Raw genomic sequence first — 19,189 nt, 5'->3', positions numbered from 1 at the left:
GGACAGTACCTCCACTAACATGAGAAGAGCAAGCTACATCAAAGTTAAAGGGGTAGAGCTGAACATAGCTCTAGTCTTTAGTACTCTGTCATGCAGCTTAGAAGAAAGAAATATTTCTCTGAAGAAAAGGGAGAGAGCCAGTGAACACCAGCATTCATCTCTTTGCTCCTGACTGCTGAGGCACCGTACCTCCTACTCCTGCCAACAGCAAGAACTGCTCTCAACATCATACCTTCTCATGAAGGCCCTGAGACCAGCAATTTATGTGCTAATTAACTTGACCATTTAATTTCTGAGAATGTAGTAAATGGTATTTAAGCTGTCACTGGAAAAAAACAAAACCAACCCAGTGTGCCTCTAGAGGAATAGTCTCAAGAAGACTTGTAGAATTTTGAGTAACAATTTGGTGGGTGTGGAAGGTACAAGGTGTCCTGACATCTTAATTAGAAAGTAATGAGATTGTTGGAAGAAGGATGGGGTCATGCTCCAAGAACACATGAGTATATCACAAGGGGCTTTCACTTATCAAATGGCAGGCGGTCTGTTACAAACTATAACTAATTAAATATAGTAAAAATCCATGAGTTCACACAAATGTAACTAAATAACTAACTAAATAGGGAGAAGAGAAACTCTTTCTTATTTCGTAAGTCAGGTAAGTGAAATGGCTAAAGTAATGTTATCTTATCCTAACTATTGTGTGCCTGCTTGGTCCCTTCTCAGCCTTCTACCCTAACAGCCACATTTACCTTTGCAATACTTCTGGGATGTCCATGAATTTAACCATGGCTCAAATACGTTATGTAGTGTCTAGAAAATACCACTGAGCTAAAAAAAAAAAAAAAAAAAAAAAGCAGATATTACCAGCCACCACATCTAAGTCCTTCCCCTAAGCCCACTTCGAACATTGATATAATTGGGGATTTGTCTTTTAAAATGCTATACCTCTGAGCTTGGGCACCATGAGAACTTTCAGAGGTATGAGCCTGCTCTTGGTCTAGCCATTAATAAAAGGACCAAAGACTTTAATTGGATTAATCAGCATGGTCATCAATAACTTTCTTGGGGGGATCATTTCCGTGAGTAACTACATGTAAAATGAGAAAATCAGAGATGCTGAAACTATAGTGTGAAAATTTGATTAAAAATTAGATGCTTGGGGAAGGACAAATATTTTAATGTTCTTTTTCAAATGTGACATTTAGATTTAAACTTATATTTAAAGTACAATAATATATTAGACATGAAATGAAAGTATAACAGAACCTACTATTTTGTATGTTAACTAAAAAAATTAAGAAAAAAAAAGAGGAAAAAAAAGCAAGACATTTATAACCTCTTAAGTATTTTCTTACAAGACAATTAAGGGGAAAAACAACTCTGTGGTAAAGAAGCCTGGTAGACATAGCCTGAATGAAATCATTAAAGTTATTATATGCAGTGATGAAAGAGATATAAAGAAAAAAATATGCATTATATATTGAGGGTCTGATGATGCACTTGGGATGCAACACTAATTTGAGGGGAATCTGTTAAAACTATGGGAAATGTCTTTGTATTTATCTTGCAAATTTTCTGCTACAGTAGAATTTTTATTTTGAAAATTCAATAGTATTAAGAATATCACTAGAAACAGATGAACATATGAGAAGTAGGAAAAAAAATTGAACATGGCTTCCTCAGTTAACCAGAAAACTTCTAAGATGAGAAGAGAAGAAAGAGAAGGACAAACATTATTCGAACCAACAAAATTACAGGAATCTGTGAATACCTTCCAACAATAACCTTAAATGTCTAAATTCTTCAATTAAAAGATTCAAGAGGCTAGCTGATTGAATTAAAAACAAGATCCAAACTCTTGTCTGCAGAAACATACCTTACTGACAAAGATATGCAAAGATCTAAAGTGAAATGGTGTACCAAGTAAATCAGCTTGAAATTAACAAAAATGTTAACATATTTCATGAAAATTGCATTTATTTTTCCAAAGTATTGTTGTACAACAGTTTCCTAAGAGACTGAAACATTTCACCTTGCTGGGAAACTTTTTATGCAGGGAGCTAAACAATTCAAATAGCTTCGGGAAGTCTCTGAAACTACCAGGTTCACCAGACTCCTCCCTCCCAGAATAAACAATAGACAGCCAATAGTCACTCTCAGAGGAGATGCTCAGGAAACCAAATTGCGAAGAAGACTCTGAGACTAGACCAGCTGCCTGGAAGAGGGTTAGACCAACTGAGTCACTTGGAAAGGATACTCTCCAACCTTTTAGCTGCCTGCAGTCTGTGCAGTGTCTCCAGGGCTGAGCTGCCGCTCAAACTGGGGTGGGCTGTGGGTATGCTGCTGTCTTTGAATCACTTCTACTCCTGGTCAGTAGCCCCTCACCCACATTTCTGTAAACAACTCCAATAAAACCCACTGATTCACCAAGTTGGACTTTGTGGTATATGTACTGTGGTCTGTTGTGGGCTCCCGATTTGGAGTAGACCTGTGAGTTATATCTCGCCAGGAAAAATCTTATTACACAAAAAGGATCAATATATCTGCTCAGCTGATACCTTTTAGTGAAACTTTCCATGATTATACAGTATTTGACTTGAGAGTTTTGCAGTATATTGATTGCTTTTTCAGTTCTTTGTTTTTAATGTCCTTAGTAGACTATAAACTCATAACAGAGGTAAATCTACACTACATGCAGTTGCCAAAGCATTAGGCATAGGCTTTGGACAGATTACACGTACTGTCTTCCTTAGGGAATACTTTTCAACTCTACAGTCACAGTTCCAGATAAAGCCTGTTTCTGAACAAAAGCATCCTTCATCTGTATAATAATAGTAGAAAATTGGCAACACCAACAAAAAAAACCCAACCCATTTCCTTCTGGTTTGCAATAACTGTAGTTAGAAGCAGTGTATCTGTATGCTGTATAATGCTGACCTCTTAGATTCTTGGATTTTTTCCCCCATACAAAAATATGATGGAAGCAGGCAAAATGACGTGGATACTGTTTTCAATGGAAAGATTCTTGGTTAAACATGAAAGATACATTTTAAAAATAAGAGTATTTGGTCTGTATGCTGTCAAAGTTCTTAAAACTATTCTATTTCTTTGACAGTCTTGTATTTTTGTGACCCTAACTTAAGGCCTAATATTATACATAGAAAAGATGCCTAAATATGTTTAATATATAATTACTTAAAAAACAATGGAATATAAATCTGAAGGAAGGTAAGGAGTTAAACATGTCTCTATACAATAATAAATGATTTTAGGATACCACTATTTCTACATTTTTCTAAATAATCCTTAGTTAGCAATCATAGATGTTCCAAAGAAAAAGTTATCTTCTCTACAGCAACAACAGAGCATATGGAATTAGAAACAGATAAATAAAATGTAACACAAAGTGTGTGTGTGTGTGCATGTGCCTGTGTGAAATTGGAACAACTGAAATTGGGAGAAGCTGTCTGGCCTAGAATTATCTCTCATCACCCTGGGAATAAACATTTAGAAGATATGTTCTCTATTAGTTTAGCCCAGCTTGGCTGGGCTCTGCTCTGTGTTAGCAGCAGGGCTTATTCCAAGGTTGAAACTCTCATACTCTGAACTTTAAGTTTTCCTAATAAAGCCGGGCTGCCCACTGCTTCCAGGTAGCTAACCCTTAGAACTCCATGTCATACTCCTTTTTATACTGCTGACTGTCATCTCTGTAGCCTGGGGAGAGGACCAAAGACAACACATTTTCCCAGAGCCTTCTAAGTGGAGAAGTAGAAAGATAACTAAAATCATACATGATGGGGTCACAAGTCAACTTCAAAAGCCTCAAGCTACCAAAACTCAAAGGTATGACAGACTTTGATGACCAAAATTGTAAGTAAAAAGAGTAACCCAGAAAGACATTTAGTGGTCTGCTGGCCAAGTCCATCTAGGCTACTCTGAGAGGTACCATGACAGAACACTGTGATGAAGTATCTGTTAATCAGTGAGAGACATATAAACACATTTCAGCTTTCCTGAGCTTAAGAAACATTTTTTAAATGTGGCACTAAGGGACCCCATCCCAAGACCTTTTCTGCGCTAAGCAAATGTTCTACCATGGAGCTATCTTCAACGTCAAGACAATGAGTTTTAATTGTCACAATCAACTCCAACTCTTTCCTTCTTATCATACTTTCCTTATAACCTCTTGCTTGTCATTGCTTTGTTTAAGAGTTTGCTAAGTTCTTGTGTTCTTGATAAATACAAATGTTTACATTTTCCCCATCAGTCATTATTAAAATCTAGAAATACTCATTTGTAACTATAATCTTTTCCCCCAGATCACCTAGGGGGGTTCTTAGGACTAATTTATTTGAGTGTGGGGTTGTCTAAGCACTGAGAGCAAGAGACTCTGAGTCCTAAGCCTGGGTCGGATGGTTGTGTCGCTCCCCAGAGCTCAGGAAACATCTCCAAAGAGGGGCTGGAAAGAAAGTGGAAGCCAGAGGATGCAGAGGATGGGGGGAGTGCTGTAAAATGCTGACTCTTGGACATGATGTGGTTGTTGAACTAATGAACTTATAGCTGCTGTGGTCACCTACACAAAACCTGCACAAAGTCAACCCAGTTAAAAATTTCAGCAGAGAGCAGGGAGAGGGTCTCCTCCCCTCCCCTCACCTGATGGCTACTAGGAAGAGTCATTTTTTCCATCAGGAGTGTGGCTACTAATAGATTCCCTATGCAGCAGTGGGTGAACCATGCTCATGCATATAAACACAGTACGGCTGGACTCTGTGGGTTAAACAGGTAACCAACAAACAAATAAATAGGACATGAATCTGGGGGACAGAGATGACTGGGGGTCCTTGGAAGAGTTGGAGGGGAGAAGTGAGGAGTGATAGGATCAATAAACACTACATACATATATGAAAAATTTAATGAAATAAAAAATTAAAAAGTAGCAGGGTTATAACTCAGTATTACGGATGTTGATCTGTGATACAATAAGAGCCTGTCAATCAAGCCTCCATGGGTTCTATGTATTTCCAAGAAAGCAGCAGAGTTGATCAACTCTGTGAACTGCTTACATCACATCTTACTGTTTCCAGGAACTTGAAAGATAGTAAGACATACTCAAACCTGCTACCATTCTCAAGCATCCTGGGCATTAGCAAGGGGAGAAGCTGGTGACTGCCAACACTGAGGGGCATCTTAAGTACTTAGAAGAAAGGCACAGAGCAAGATATTTTGGTCATCTGAGCAGATATAATTAGAATCAGTGGAAAAACCCAGGTCCTGTGCTTCATAATACAGTGAGTACTATATCTCATTTCCCCCATATTTCTACTTGTTATTTGTGCCCATAAATATGCAATCAGGAGAGGATTACTTATGGAACAGTGGCTCATTGCACAAATCTCAGATCACAAAAATAATATATTTTTTTTTTCTGCTGAAAACTGAATATGTGATTCCCTTTTCTTTGTGTTGGGCATTTAAATGTAGATATAACTATCACATAGTATGCCATTTATTATGCTGTTTTGCATCTACAAACCCACCTTTCTATTTTGAATTGCAATCTACCCTTAGACCTTCTCTACACCCTCCACTGAGCCTCACATTGCTAACAGGAGATGCTCTGCACAAGTTAGGGAGATAGATGAACAAATCTTGATGAGATTACAAGACCAAAGCTGGAATAATAACATACTGTGTGTTTGGTATAAATTGAAGGAGGAAATAGTACATTAGTTCAGGAAAATGATGAAGACAACTAATTTATTATCCATGATATGTCAGGACTAAAAAAGGTGAGGGGAAAAGAGAAAAAGAGCAAATAACTTTACTTATTAACCAAGATTCACATACCTTTCTTTTTCTTTTTGGCGTGGCTACTGAATGCCAAGAGACCCAGAGGGGCATCCTAGCTATCAGAAGTTTCCTGAAAAGATTGTGTCTTGTAGCTTATTTAGAAATGGAAGCTGAGCAGAAGCAAGATGTGGTCCAGGTATAGAGGTGTACAAGTATTTATAAACATGGAGGTGGTGTTGCCATTTTTAATGCTGTCCACCAACTTTCCAAATTAGAAAGAACACTAGTTAAAATGGCTTTTAATCTGCTCACACAACTTTAGTAAATATTAGTATTGCCATTTTTATAATCCAGTGAATAACTTCAGAATAATGACATCACATATGGGTAACGAGATTATACAGTAGTATAATCTATCTCACCCAACAAAATTATTGAATAACTACAGTTTGACATGTACTAGGGATATAAAGATACAATTAATAAACTAGTTCTACTTAACACAGATTTATGTTTTTTAAAAAACCTACATTTCTTGAGATGAAAAAGAATTTTAGCTCTTCATTAATGCCGATACTGAAAACTTACAATGATTTCAGTTTATAGGAATAGTTTCTTAAATAAACATAAATAAACTACTCTTAAAATAAGTGTGAAAATAACTACACCATTACTTTCTCCCTTACATCTTAGCATCCTTAACAAAGACAGATACGGCTCCAGTCTTCTTTCTTTCTTGCTGAACTGTTTCTCCTCTGTCAACCGGATACTAGCAACTTTAGAGGACTGCTAGTTGATGCCGTCAGCTCTGAACACCGTCCATCCTTGGGCTACCAAGATGGTTCTTCTGAAAACAAACCTGACCTGAATTTTGCCACTTACAACCATTCAACAGTCTACCAAGCTTATGCAGTAAAGACGAGGACTGTCAAATGGCCACTATGGGAAGCTTTACGTTTCATGTGCTTTCCTCTTTTGTCTCATCTCTGTTCCTCTTCTTACAATCTAGACACTCAATTTTTTCCCCCGTTTTCAACTTTCTTTATTTTATTGTTTTAAACCCTAGAAGCCAGGTGGAGTGGTATATGTCTGTAATGCTTACTTACAGGTAGCAAGAAAATGGTTGTAATTTCTGGACTACCCTGGATGACACAGTGGGTTCTAGGCCAACTGGGGCTGCAAAGTGAGACCCTGTCTTAAAAAGCCACCACTGGAGCTGGAGAGATAGCTTAGCAGTTAAGAGGACTGGCTGCTCTTCTACAGGACCCAGGTTCACTTCCCAGCATCTACATGGACACTATAATAACAGTTCCTAAGATCTGATGCTGTCTTCCAGTCCGTACTGGCATGAAGCATACACATGGTGCATAGACATACATGGAGACAAAATACCTAAACACTTAAAAAATAAAGTAAAATAAAAACCACCACCAACAACAAAATTCTGGGCCTCTAACTCTTCTGTTTCCACTGCTAGCTAGAATTCCGTTTCTACTGTTTAATTCTTCAGGTTTTAGCTTAGTTGTTCCTTAATCTGGAAGTTTCGTGATCTTCAACCTTCAGTCCTCTTACCTAGGTAAGAGGGTCCTTTGGCACACTTGTCCTATAAAGTTACCACTGGTCTCCCTTCTCTTAAAACTGTGACGTCTAAAGGCAGGGTCCCCTTAACCTAGCTAATAACGACAGTCATGGCCAGAAGTTGGCCTTAGCTGTGCTGATCTTATCTCTAGTCTTTCCCATCTGTAGTCTAGGATTATATTTTAACCAACTCCCTTTGTGTTTTAGAATATGTGAGTGATTGTAGCATTGTGTGATGGTTTGAAAAGAATGACCCCACAGGCTCATATACTTGAATGCTTACTCATCAGGCAGCAGTACTACTGCAAGGATTATGTGTGGTCTTGTTGGAGGAAGTGTGTCATTAGGAATGGGCTCTGAAATATGAACAGAAGAAGCCTGGCTCACCACGCATGTCGGCAGGTACGCTCAGGGGTGGTATCTCCACTGGACGTGGACTTGAGCAGATAGTCCAATTGACGTAACAATGTGTGGTGTAACCCAGTATAGCAATCTATTGATTTTAAATAAAAGCATGAAGATGATGTAGAATGTATCTGCCTTCTTTCTCTTATAAAAGTACTTAGGAAGCTAATCTACATTGAAACTGGTATCAAATCAAAGCAAGGGGATGTTAAATGACTTATGATAACTGAAGGTCTGATCAGCATCACAGTATGCCAGGTATGATGAATTCTTTCCTTTCCTTTTTACATTTAAAAATTAAGCATGCACTATTTTAGTTCTGTGCCACTTAAAAATGATAAGCTAAAGAAATAAATAAAAGCTTTTGCTTTTTATGGCCAAGAATCCTGAATTAGCTGGCTACTTGGTAGCTGCTGCCATGAGTTTAGGAACTAACAGGCATATGCCTGGCTTAGTAAAGGAGAGAAAGAGAGACTGAACAGCATATACAATTCTGTTTACATAGACAGAGCTGAGTAGTAGGGGAGCTTACTGTCTGGAATCAAGTAGGAGACAAAGTCATGAGTCATTTGTTATCTGTTCCCAAGAATATTAATACATGGGACTTCTAGAGACTAAGGCTCTTCAATATCCTAGTTAACCCTCTCACATTCAGAAGTATTTGCTTAAAGACAAAATAGCCATGTGCTCTCACTGAGCCTAGAACCTACTTTAGAGGTCTGTTAGCATAAATACTCTCTTTCCTAATTCTTACCAGGACCTGGAAGCTCAAATCCATGATCTCAAATGAAGCTTTGAAAAGTACAGGCCCGTGAAGGGGAATTAGAGGCTGCGGTAACGTGTGGGGATGATGTATCAGGGCAGTGTGCTCAGTGTACTGGCCTGCTAGCTGCCTCTCCCTGTGGACTCATACACCACATATCAAGTCACTTTAAGCTTCAGTTTTCTCAGAAGTAAAATATATCTGAAAATAACTGTGCCTAATTTAGAGTTACACAGAAAATAAAATGAAACAATATGTGTGAAAGAACATTAAGTAAACATTACTTTTTCGTACCACAGCAAGAAACATTCCTATTTTACTTTGAATTTTTAATCGTTGCATACTAATGACCAGAAGGTAGGAAAGATGGAGGAGACGTTATAATCAGAAAGGGAACAGGCTTATATACAGAAACATCTTGTTTTGTGAAATGGATTGCATAATCACATTCCTTCCACATTGTGTCACTTGCTTCCTAGTCAGGGCTGGAAGCTTGCTAAACCTCTCACTTTGGGACCTACTAATGCAGGAGGGGGTGGGGGACAGAAGTGTTACTGAGGGAAAGAGGAATTCCTGGAAATGTTGTGGAAGAGGGTATCTGTCCTCTGAGCCTGCTCTTTTTTGGCCACCTATCATTGAAATTCTATGGTTTTCTGAAAGCCACATGAGAGCAGCCACTAGCCAGTCCACTCCCCTGGAAGCATCAGCCACACAGTGAGTCACACTTCTTATCAGCATGGATGCAGTCAGAAAGGGATGTGTGGCTAGCAGAGGCTAGATACAACCTCTAAGCTCTTTTGGCTCAGTGGCCTCACTGGTCTAAGATTTTCCAGTAACAGAACAGAACTTTCTAGACAAGAAAGTATGAAATCAGTCTATCCTACTTCTGAATAAAACCTGGAGAACAGAGCTTTTCTGGTTTTAGCCTTAAGTAAACAAAAATGATTCCACCATCAGTTCCAAGGCATTTGCTGCTGTGCAGACCCTTGCAGGCAAGTCAGGAATGGCAATAAATTTCTTACTCTGATCCAAGACATGTTTCTTGCAGCATATAAAAGAGTCACACTGAGAGTAAAAAGCATGTTTTTTCTTACCTTGCTCCAAGATCCCGCTACCTCAGCATCACTAACTAAAACCAAGCCATTCTCATCTCATCTCACTTAACACAATTGGTATAGCTCTGTTGTAGTATAATCAGCAATTCATTCCTTTTTTGTTGCCAAGTAATATTTTATTAAGTAGATATACTGAATTTTATTTATGTGTTCCTTGGCTGATGAACATTAAAGCTGTTTCAACGTTTGGGCTATACCAAACAGTGCTGCTAAGACACTCATGTTTTATAGGGATATGTTTTCTGTATTTTGGAGAGCATATTCCTGAGTGGAAATTCTGGGTCATATAGTGACTACATCCATCCATTGTAACTTGCAAACTGTTTCCTAATGTGTCTGCATCACTTTACAACCTTACCAGCAATGTATGAAGAGTCTAGCTGCTCTACATCTTCTCCCACACAGATGACTATGTTTTGGTCTCAGCTACATGGTGGGTGTACAGTGGTATTGCACTGTGATTAGCATTTCCCAAATGATGAATGATGCTGACCATCTTTCCAAGGCTTTATTGGCTGTTTTTATATATTCTCTGGAGAAATATCTACCAAAATAATTTGCCTTTTTATGTTAGTATACAAAGTAACGGGTTTCAGTATGGCATTTGCATGCGTGTATATGATTATACTTTCTTAGTTATTCCCTTTCCCCCATAGCACTCCTACATCCCCTTTTGCTGGTTTTCTTGCCCCTCATAGTCACACCTTCTGCTTACTTGCTGCAAGTATGACATTATTGCCGTGTTTCCCTTAATCCCTCCCCACAGAACTTTTCCTAATCTCCAACCTACAAATATTTTACAACCTACCCAATATTTTACATATGTATTTCTTTTATCATTTCATTTTTAATGGACATCTTGCCTATTTTAAAATAGGGTTATTTACCTTTTCTATTGCTGAACTATAAGCGTTCTTTTATGTTTTAGAAAGTAATTTCCAACAGTAAATCAAATCTCCTCACTCCTGGTAGGCACGTCTGAGCTGTGGCCAGGCTCATGTATCAGAGCAGGCATGACTATAACCCAGCATATTTTTAGACAACAATTTGAAAGCATCGGCATTCCTATGTAGTTCCCTGATGATTTAGAGCAAAGCCCCAAACTGCCACTCTGCTCATAAGGCCACACAATCAGGCCACCGCCTGCCCCTACAGCCCCTCTGCACACCACCTCCCTCTGCAGCCTATATAAGCCACTAAGAGCACCTTCACTTTGCTCGTGCATGTTATTAGCGGCGCTGTGTCGCGGCTCTGTCTGGTGCTTGTATTCCCTTTCCCTAAATGGCTGCTTCTTAACTCCTAGGTTTCAATTTAAAATTTCACAAATTTTCCTGAAAGGAAATTCTCAGTACAGAAGATCCCCTCCAAAAATGAACTCTGGGGGGATGACAGACACAGTCATTATTTTGATGACAGTAATAGTACCAAGGATGCATATTTATGTTACAATTTTTCAAAATATTCATTAAAATGTGACCTTCTTTGTATGTGTTGACGATTGAAGCCAGGACCTCACTCACGCGATGGCACATATTCTACCACTGAACTTATGATATATCTCTAGCCACTAAAATGACCTTATTCCCTGATTTATTACAAATACTTACATCTGTCTCACAGACTAGAATAGAGGTGCCATAAAAGTAGAAGATTCTATTTGTATCACAATAAATTCTCAGCTTGGCTTAGTTAGACATTCAATAAATATTCAGTTAATTAATGGATGCATTCTATTAATGTTTAGAAAAGAAATTCTGAAACAACAGGGTAATTTTCCATTCTTTCAGATTCACTGGTATGCTTTAGACTTAAGATAGAGAGGTTATTATTTTTGCTACTAAGAGTATCTCAAAAATCTCTTGAATGTGATAAATCAGCCTACTTCCATCTTGAGCTTGAAAGCCATCTTATAGAAAAGACACAGTAGATTCATTCCTGTTTATGATTAAATCTTTGTTTCTCAAGAATAGGGCTATGCTCCACCTGTAACCTCAACTACAAATGGTTCTGTACTCTGTCTATTCCAGGAAATGGAAAGTGTGCCTTTGTTTCAGAGGTTATTATGATCACCTTGTGACCATGCCTTTGTTTCAGGAGGTTATTATGATCAACTTGTTATGTCTATGTTCTGCTTTTGTAACCCTTTCCTATTTGCCTACCAAATCCTCCATTTGGAAACACCCTACTCCTCAACTATAAAAACTCTTATCTCACCCTTGTCCAATGCTGATATCTTTTAAAAACATAACTTATTTAATTTTATTTTATGTGCATTGGTATGAGGATGACAGATCACCTGGAACTGAAGTTACAGACAGTTGTGAGCTGCCATGTGGGTGCTGGGAATTGCACCTGAGTCTTCTGGAAGAGCAGGCAGTGTTCTTAACCACTGAGCCATCTCTCCAGCCTCGATGCTGATCTCTTGAAACCTGTCTTTAAGGAGAGACAACATTGTGTACAAGAGTGAAAAAAAAAAAAAAGCTCACTTTAACTAATTTGGCTGGCCATGATACGGGTGAGTGGTCTTCTTCCTCACATCTGTGGGATTAACAGATGATCTCCACTATCAATATTAGAAGTATTGTTTATGTTTCATTTAGTACGAAGTGATACTATACTCCCCCATTTGTAGTGTTTAATTTTATGGTATTATAATATGCTGATGTAATACAATTATAATCTAGTATAACATGTATAGCATAGTAATAGTAAATATAGCACATAGCTATAATAATAGCCACAGAAATACAATAGAAATTGTCTTGGAGCTTGCTATTTTTCACACATGGGCATTTTGTCCACATTATTTCATTTATTTCTTTCAAGAATTTTTGAAGTAGGTGTTCTTTTATACATGGAAATTTGAGATTTAGATAGGTGAATTAACTGCTGGTGATGGGCAATGCTACAGCTCTACTTTGTCCATTCTGTTACGTATTTCTTACATGCTCATCAACAGTGTTTCCCAGCTCATTACACAATTTCCAAGGCTTGAAGGAAACATTTGTCTTGAGAATGACAAACTTTAAAATGGGTTAGGGCAAAAGCCAGAGTTGCCTGAGAATAAATTGGGATATTTAGAATAAAGAATTTCTACTTTATCCCAAATTTCATGTCTGGCTTCATCTGATCCTATTCTGAACTGCTAGTGAAACATCCCAGAAGCCCTTGTTTGTACGTAAGGAGCCAGCCCTAATTCTTCCCTTGCTTACAAGGAAGCTTGCTAGTAAAGACATATTGAGCACAACAGACCTGGGGGATTTCTCTCACCATCTGAACTCTGGTTTCAGGGGACTAAGGGTAGCTCTTTACCTTTGGTGCCAGGTGGCTGCAGGTTATCTCCAGTCAAAGAACACCAGCCCACAGGAAAGATATCCCGGGAGTCAAAGCGGCACCAGTAGTCAAATGCTCCTCGCCACCCATCAAAAGTGACAAGCACCTCTGAGCCCCGAACTTCTCCAATAGTGGCTGGGCAAATGAAATGCGGGTTCTTTCTGTCTACAGCTTCTAACTTCATCCCCATTTTGAAGAAGTTGTGGGAAGGTGATGGTGGCTCCTAGATGAGAAACAGAAATATCAGCCTCTAATCTGTGAGGTAGCTACATAGATTAAACTTTCAATAAATTCACAGTCCACTCTGTTCTCTTCTCCTAGTAAATGACACTAGTGAGAAGTGCCCTCCACTTTGTCGTTCTTCAGCATTATTTTGAGTTGTCCTTTTTTCTTCATCTTCCAAATGAATTAATCAGCTTTTCAAGTTAGACAGAAAAACCATTTTTGGATCCTGACTGGAACTCTAATGCATTTATAGATTGATTTAGGAAGAAATAACCTTTATTACTGACAACATTAAACCTTATCTATGCACATGATCACCTTTTCCCATTTAAAACTTCTTTAATACAGATTTCTCCTTTATACAAAATTTAAATCTCCTCTATAAATATATCATGCTTTAAATTTTTTGTTACATTTATTTATTTAGTGTGTGGGTATGTGGAGGTATGTGCTATGGCATACATGTAGTTAAAGCCCAAATTATGGGAGTTGACTCCTTCTACCATGTGGGTCCCAAGGATAGAATCGGGTTGTCAGGCTTGGCAGTGAGCACCCTACACCCACTGACCTATCTTAACAGCCCCTCATGCTACTTACTAACATTTGTTCTAGGTATATTAATGTTCCACGAATGGATATCATGAATGGTATTTAAAAAAATTGTATTATCAAGCAATTCATTTCTATAAAGTAGGAATGAATGATGCTTTAAAAGTTGACCGGCAATACTGTTGATATATGAATTTTTTCCTGGTTTATTTATAATTCCTGAGTGATATACAGGAAGTATTCCGACTGATTGTAGGTTTTCCAGTTTTGTTGTTTTGTCGAAAGAGGCCCTCAGAGCAAAGCAGCTGCCATCTTCATCAGAGAGGCTGTGTCTGCTTACAACACAACACCACTAGCAACCCGTTTATGTTTCTTAGAGAAGGAGGGCAGAGGGAGGGTCACTGGATCCTCTCCTGAGATTTGGCTGCTCCCTCCTGTACATCCCAGTCATTTGTATACATTTTTTCCATAAATGCATACAGTCTTAGGGTCTCGTGAGGTACTAGAGTACATAGGCTGGGGAAGGCTAACTGGAGAGAAGGGCTCCACCTACCTATGTGATGGGGAAGCCATCATCCATGCTGGATGAAGATTTTCCAGTGCAGCTGCTATGAGGTAACCCATGTTCTCTATGTCCAATGAACTCACTGGATTCCTGTGCTGAACTTGGCTTTGTCATTGGCTCTTATAAGAAAAGGCTAGACACTGCTACATTTTCCTAGCGAAAGAATTCCCATATCACCATTGATTATCTTTTTTTTCCTTCATGTACCCTGAGGTTATTTTTCAGAAGCTCATGTATGATAACTGCTTTGTTTCTTGGAGATGTGTTACTTTTTAATCATCACCTATTGACTTCTTTAATGCTTTTTTAGTATCAACATATTTGTCTGACTTCAGTATACTTTATATCAATTTTATCTTGATATAAGTTTACCTGGTTCTATCTCTTATGTTCTCTTCCTCTCTCTCTTTCTCTTTTCAGATGTTCAGTTTGGACCTTTTTAAAATGTAGCACTTAAAAAATGGTGTTTTGTGCCAGTTAAATGGCTCAGTGGTTAAAGACACTTGCTGACAAGCCTGATAATTCAAGTCCCACGTAAGCTGAGTTTCCTTCCTAGGAGCCGAAGAGTAGGAGAGAGCCGCTCCTGTAAGTTGTCTTCTGACCTCCATATATGTATGCTGTGGCATGTACCCCTCCCCACAAAATAAATATGTAAAGATAAGTTAAAAAATCAAAATGTTGTTTTCTATTTCTTCTTCTATTTTCGTAGGCAAAATACTTAGGCTACACCCTTGGCTGATATTTGTACTCTCGGAAACTACTTGGGATGTGTGATGTTTATTATGTTTGTATCATGTAAGGTTTGTTTTGAAAGTTTCTTAGGGCTTTCTAAGGCAGAACTCAGGGCTCATTCTCAGCAGTCCTTCACTCAATCACTGTGATATCAAATCACCTAGAGAGCTTTTGGGTTTGCTCTGCCAGGTACCTAGCCATACCTTCATACAATGTGAAGTCCCTAGACAACCCACCCACAGGGAGAAGCCTAATCCGAGGTGGCTGCATCCTACCCTTTCCCAGAGTCGCTTCCTTAGAAATCTCATAATCTTTTCACTGAGAGCTAAAGTTTAATAGATATGGCCAGGCTCTAATCTACTTTCTTCCTGGCATGGGTCCAAGCTTCATCTTGTGTTTTATCATAAGTATATAAAAGCAAGATTCTATAAAGTAAGATTGGCAGAGCCCCAAGACAGCTATGCATTTAGCACGTATGTTTTACTCTCTAGTAAGTTCTACAAAGCACCAAAGAGAATATTGTTGGCTATTCCCCACATACCTACCTCACAGTTAGAGGTATTTCTCATTGAAAGAGGTTTCAAGTGGCCTAATATATTTGGAAACAAGAGCGTTCTCATGATTTAGATTTAACTAGCAGCACAGGCATGTCTAACTCAGTCATTTCTACACTAACTCTCACCCCATTGGAGAAGTCAACTGCCAGCAGGCTGACATTCTCTCCTTTTGAGGCACAGAAAGAATAAACACAGGTTACCCATCCCTGTTCTGTCCCTTACTAACTACATGATCTTGAGCAAGTTCCTTTCTCAGAAGCCTGCTTCCTGGGGACTGGAGAGCTAGCTCAGCAGGTAAGAACACCAGCTGCTCTTTCAGGTTTGGCTCCCAGCACCGACGTGGTGCTTCACAACCATCTGTAACTCTAGTTCCAGGGATTCTGACGCCCCACTTCTGGCCTTCATGGGCATCAGGCATGCACATGGTACAAACGTATTAACATAGGCAAAACACCCATACACATAAACAAACAAATAAATAAATATAATTTTAAAATTTAAAGTATGTTTCCTTAATTATTGAGTTGAATAATTATATATATATATATATATATGTGTGTGTGTGTGTATGCCAGATGCAGGTACTAAATGCATAATAAGTGCAAGGCTACAAACATATTACAGATAATTAAATAACAGTCACCTTCATTTTTCCCTATTTAGAACACAGACTACAGAACTTTGTAAAAATTATTCCTTTAGGTTTGTTTTATATTTCAGAGTTCTAATAAACACACCTTAATTTCTTAACAAGCCTGTTAAAAGCTCACTTTGCAGGTAAAATTAAAAAAAGATATTATTAGATTATCTTGTCACTGGCAGCTACAACCCCCAAACAGGAATCCTGTCTCACTATTAACGTCTAATACAATTCTCTGAAGATAAATCTACTTCATAGGTTTTTAAATTTTCTACTGAACTAGTTTTTTAGCAACATTCTCATGCCATTGAAATAAAAGAGACAGCAGAGGCTCAGTAATTGACAGAAGACAAGTATTTGATCTTAAGAAACTTGCAGGTAGTGACAGCTGAGAGGCAGTATACCTTATGGAAAATCTTGATGGGAGCCATCTCTGCTCCATTTAGTGTCTTCAAAAGGAACATGGGCCAAGAGGAGGCATTCAGCCGAAAGCCTGCAGTAAACATAATGGACAACAGCCTTAAAAATGAACTCAAGGGCAAGGTGACACCAAATTCTCCCTGTGGCAGCTAGCTATTCCTGCTACCGCTATGCTATGACATTCACAGAATCAAAGGCCCTAGAAGAACATTTAAAAACTGGACAGGAAAGCCGGGTGGTGGTGGTACATGCCTTTAATCCCAGTACTCAGGGGGCAGGGGCAGGGGCAGATCTCTGTGAGTTTGGAGACCAGCCTGGTCTACAGAATGAGTCCAGGACAGCCAAGTCTACAAAGAGAAACCCTGTCTCAAACAAACAAACAAACAAACAAACAGGAGAAACGGCTCATTAGACAGATGAAGGAAAGACGGCCCTTTGGAGAGAATCTAAGTTTATCCTAGGTAAGGCAGCAAACAAGCAGTTCAACAAGGTCTCTCGACACCAATCTTCTGACTCTAAGACAACTATTACCATAATGCCGCCAACACTTTCCTTCATAAATCCAAGACATACAAGATAGGATGAGCAAATAGTTCGAAGTGATGTAGGTAGTAGATGATAAACGAGGATCTAATAGAAAAAAAGTTGATTAAGTCAATTTATAAGTCTAATACACAAGTAAATCACTTAGTATAAATTAACACTATTTTAATTTTTCTGTGGCTCTCTGAAGACAGTCACACATGCATGCATACTTTTTGACTTCCTTGTCTCCCTCACAACCCCCCCACCCCACCCCAGAAACAGGTTTCTTTGTGTAGCCTTGGCTAGACTTGCTTTATAGACCAAGACAGCCTTGTACTCACAGAGATCTGCCTGCCTCTGCCTCCCTGAGTGCTAGGATTACAGATGTGTGCCACCACACCTGGCTTTCAACTCCATTTTTAAAGAAAGGGTCACTGAGAATCTTCTATCTCATTTGGAACTCGAAGAGCTAAAGAATCCTTTCAGCCATATACCATATAAGGGTATCAGCACAATAGCCAGTGCATACTGAATCCACTTCACATGTCATTAAAATTTGAAATAACATAAGGCAGACACAATGATTTATTCCCAGTTTAGAGAAGATGAAATGGGAATAGAGTAGCAGGTTGTCCACAAGGTTACAGGAGTGTGGTGGGGACAGATTTCAATATGTGATGGTTTGCCCTATATCTTAAAAAAATTTATTATCTCATATAGTACATCCCCAACCACAACTCTCTGCCCCCACCCACACCCTCCAACCACTCCTCTTCTGCTTTCTTTCAGAAAAGGTCAGGCCTCCAGGAATGTCAACCAAACACAGCCTGTCAAGTTGCAATAAGACTAGGTATTTCCCCTCATATTAAGGCTGGATGAAGCAATCCAGTAGGTGCAGGCATAAGATTATTATGTAATTCAAATGCTGATTGCTGTACCCCCCACATCTGTACCCCCCATATTGTAATCCTTGCTCTAAGAATCTTCTGTCTCAGTGTTGTATAAACACTGTTCCCCACTTGCTCCCTGATATGACCAAAAAACCCCAGCTTACAGCCAGGTACTGAGCAGGAGAGAGAATAGAGCTGGACTTCCTGCTAGCCAGGGAAGAAGGAGTTAGAGGAAGAAGTAGGGAACTGAGCCACAGGAGAGGTCCAAGAGAGACATCAGGAGAAGGAACTGGGTCAGGAAAGCTACAACTGCAAGTATGCTGGGATGCACCCTGGGAGGATGCCAAATTAGCTTAGAGGGTTAAAAATAGAATAATAACTGCTCAGTTATTGTGCTGTGACGCTTATTATTAAACAAATATAAGAGTCTCAATTATTTGTGTGATAGCCAGGTTAAGAGAGAAACTAAAAGAAACAAACACAGTTTTATAAAAATAACTCTAACAACTAGGAGGAAAAGGGTCCCAAAAGGAGGCAAAAGAGTCAGAGACAGTTCTCACTATTAGAAGAACTACAGTTTCCTACAGTTCTCTCTACTATTAGGAGTCTAGCAAGAAGACCAAACTACACAATCACAACATATATGCAAAGGGCTTAAGTCAGACCCATGCAGGCTCTGTGATCGTTGGTTCAGGCTCTGTAAGGTCCTATGAGCCTGAGTTAGTTGATTCTGAGGGTTCTCTTTGGTGTCCTTGGACTCTGTGTCTCCTACAATTCTTCCTCCCCTCTTCCACAGGATTCACCAAGTTCCACCTAATATTTTTTAGCCGTATATCTTATAGCTCTTTGTTTCATTACCTACTAGCAAGCATCTTTAGGAGTAGAAGGGCAAGATACATGTTAGCAAGGCAATAGCAAGGAGTCTCATTCCTTGACACCCAAGGTGATGTGGATCTCCTTCCCCATCCAAATTCAAGACAACAGTTTGTTTCAATATTCTTGGAAGTCATAGATTTGAGTTTTACATTGAAAAGGAACGCGGAGGTGAACTACTCAAAGCTTTGTTGTGTAAAAGACAAAACTGAAGTTCAGAGAAGGCAAG

General features: G+C 38.9%; 1 protein-coding gene across 5 annotated transcripts in view; it reads right to left on the bottom strand.

Annotated features, from left to right (window-relative positions):
- Positions 1 to 19,189, bottom strand: part of Scmh1 (Scm polycomb group protein homolog 1) — a 96,948-nt gene that overhangs the window by 37,201 nt on the left and 40,558 nt on the right. For all 5 annotated transcript variants that reach the window (XM_055611290.1, XM_055611289.1, XM_055611294.1 and 2 more), the window contains 2 exons: positions 16,657 to 16,745; positions 12,964 to 13,207 (listed from right to left, as the gene is read on the bottom strand). In XM_055611290.1, coding sequence (XP_055467265.1) covers positions 12,964 to 13,207; positions 16,657 to 16,745 — 333 coding nt within the window. The remainder of the gene's footprint in view (positions 1 to 12,963; positions 13,208 to 16,656; positions 16,746 to 19,189) is intronic.

Source organism: Psammomys obesus, unplaced genomic scaffold, assembly GCF_907164565.1.
Source record: "Psammomys obesus unplaced genomic scaffold, mPsaObe1.curated_primary_1811, whole genome shotgun sequence".
NCBI classification, from domain to species: domain Eukaryota; kingdom Metazoa; phylum Chordata; class Mammalia; order Rodentia; family Muridae; genus Psammomys; species Psammomys obesus.
Note: the sequence above shows the minus strand (reverse complement) of the source record. Positions and strands in the feature narration are given on the sequence as shown.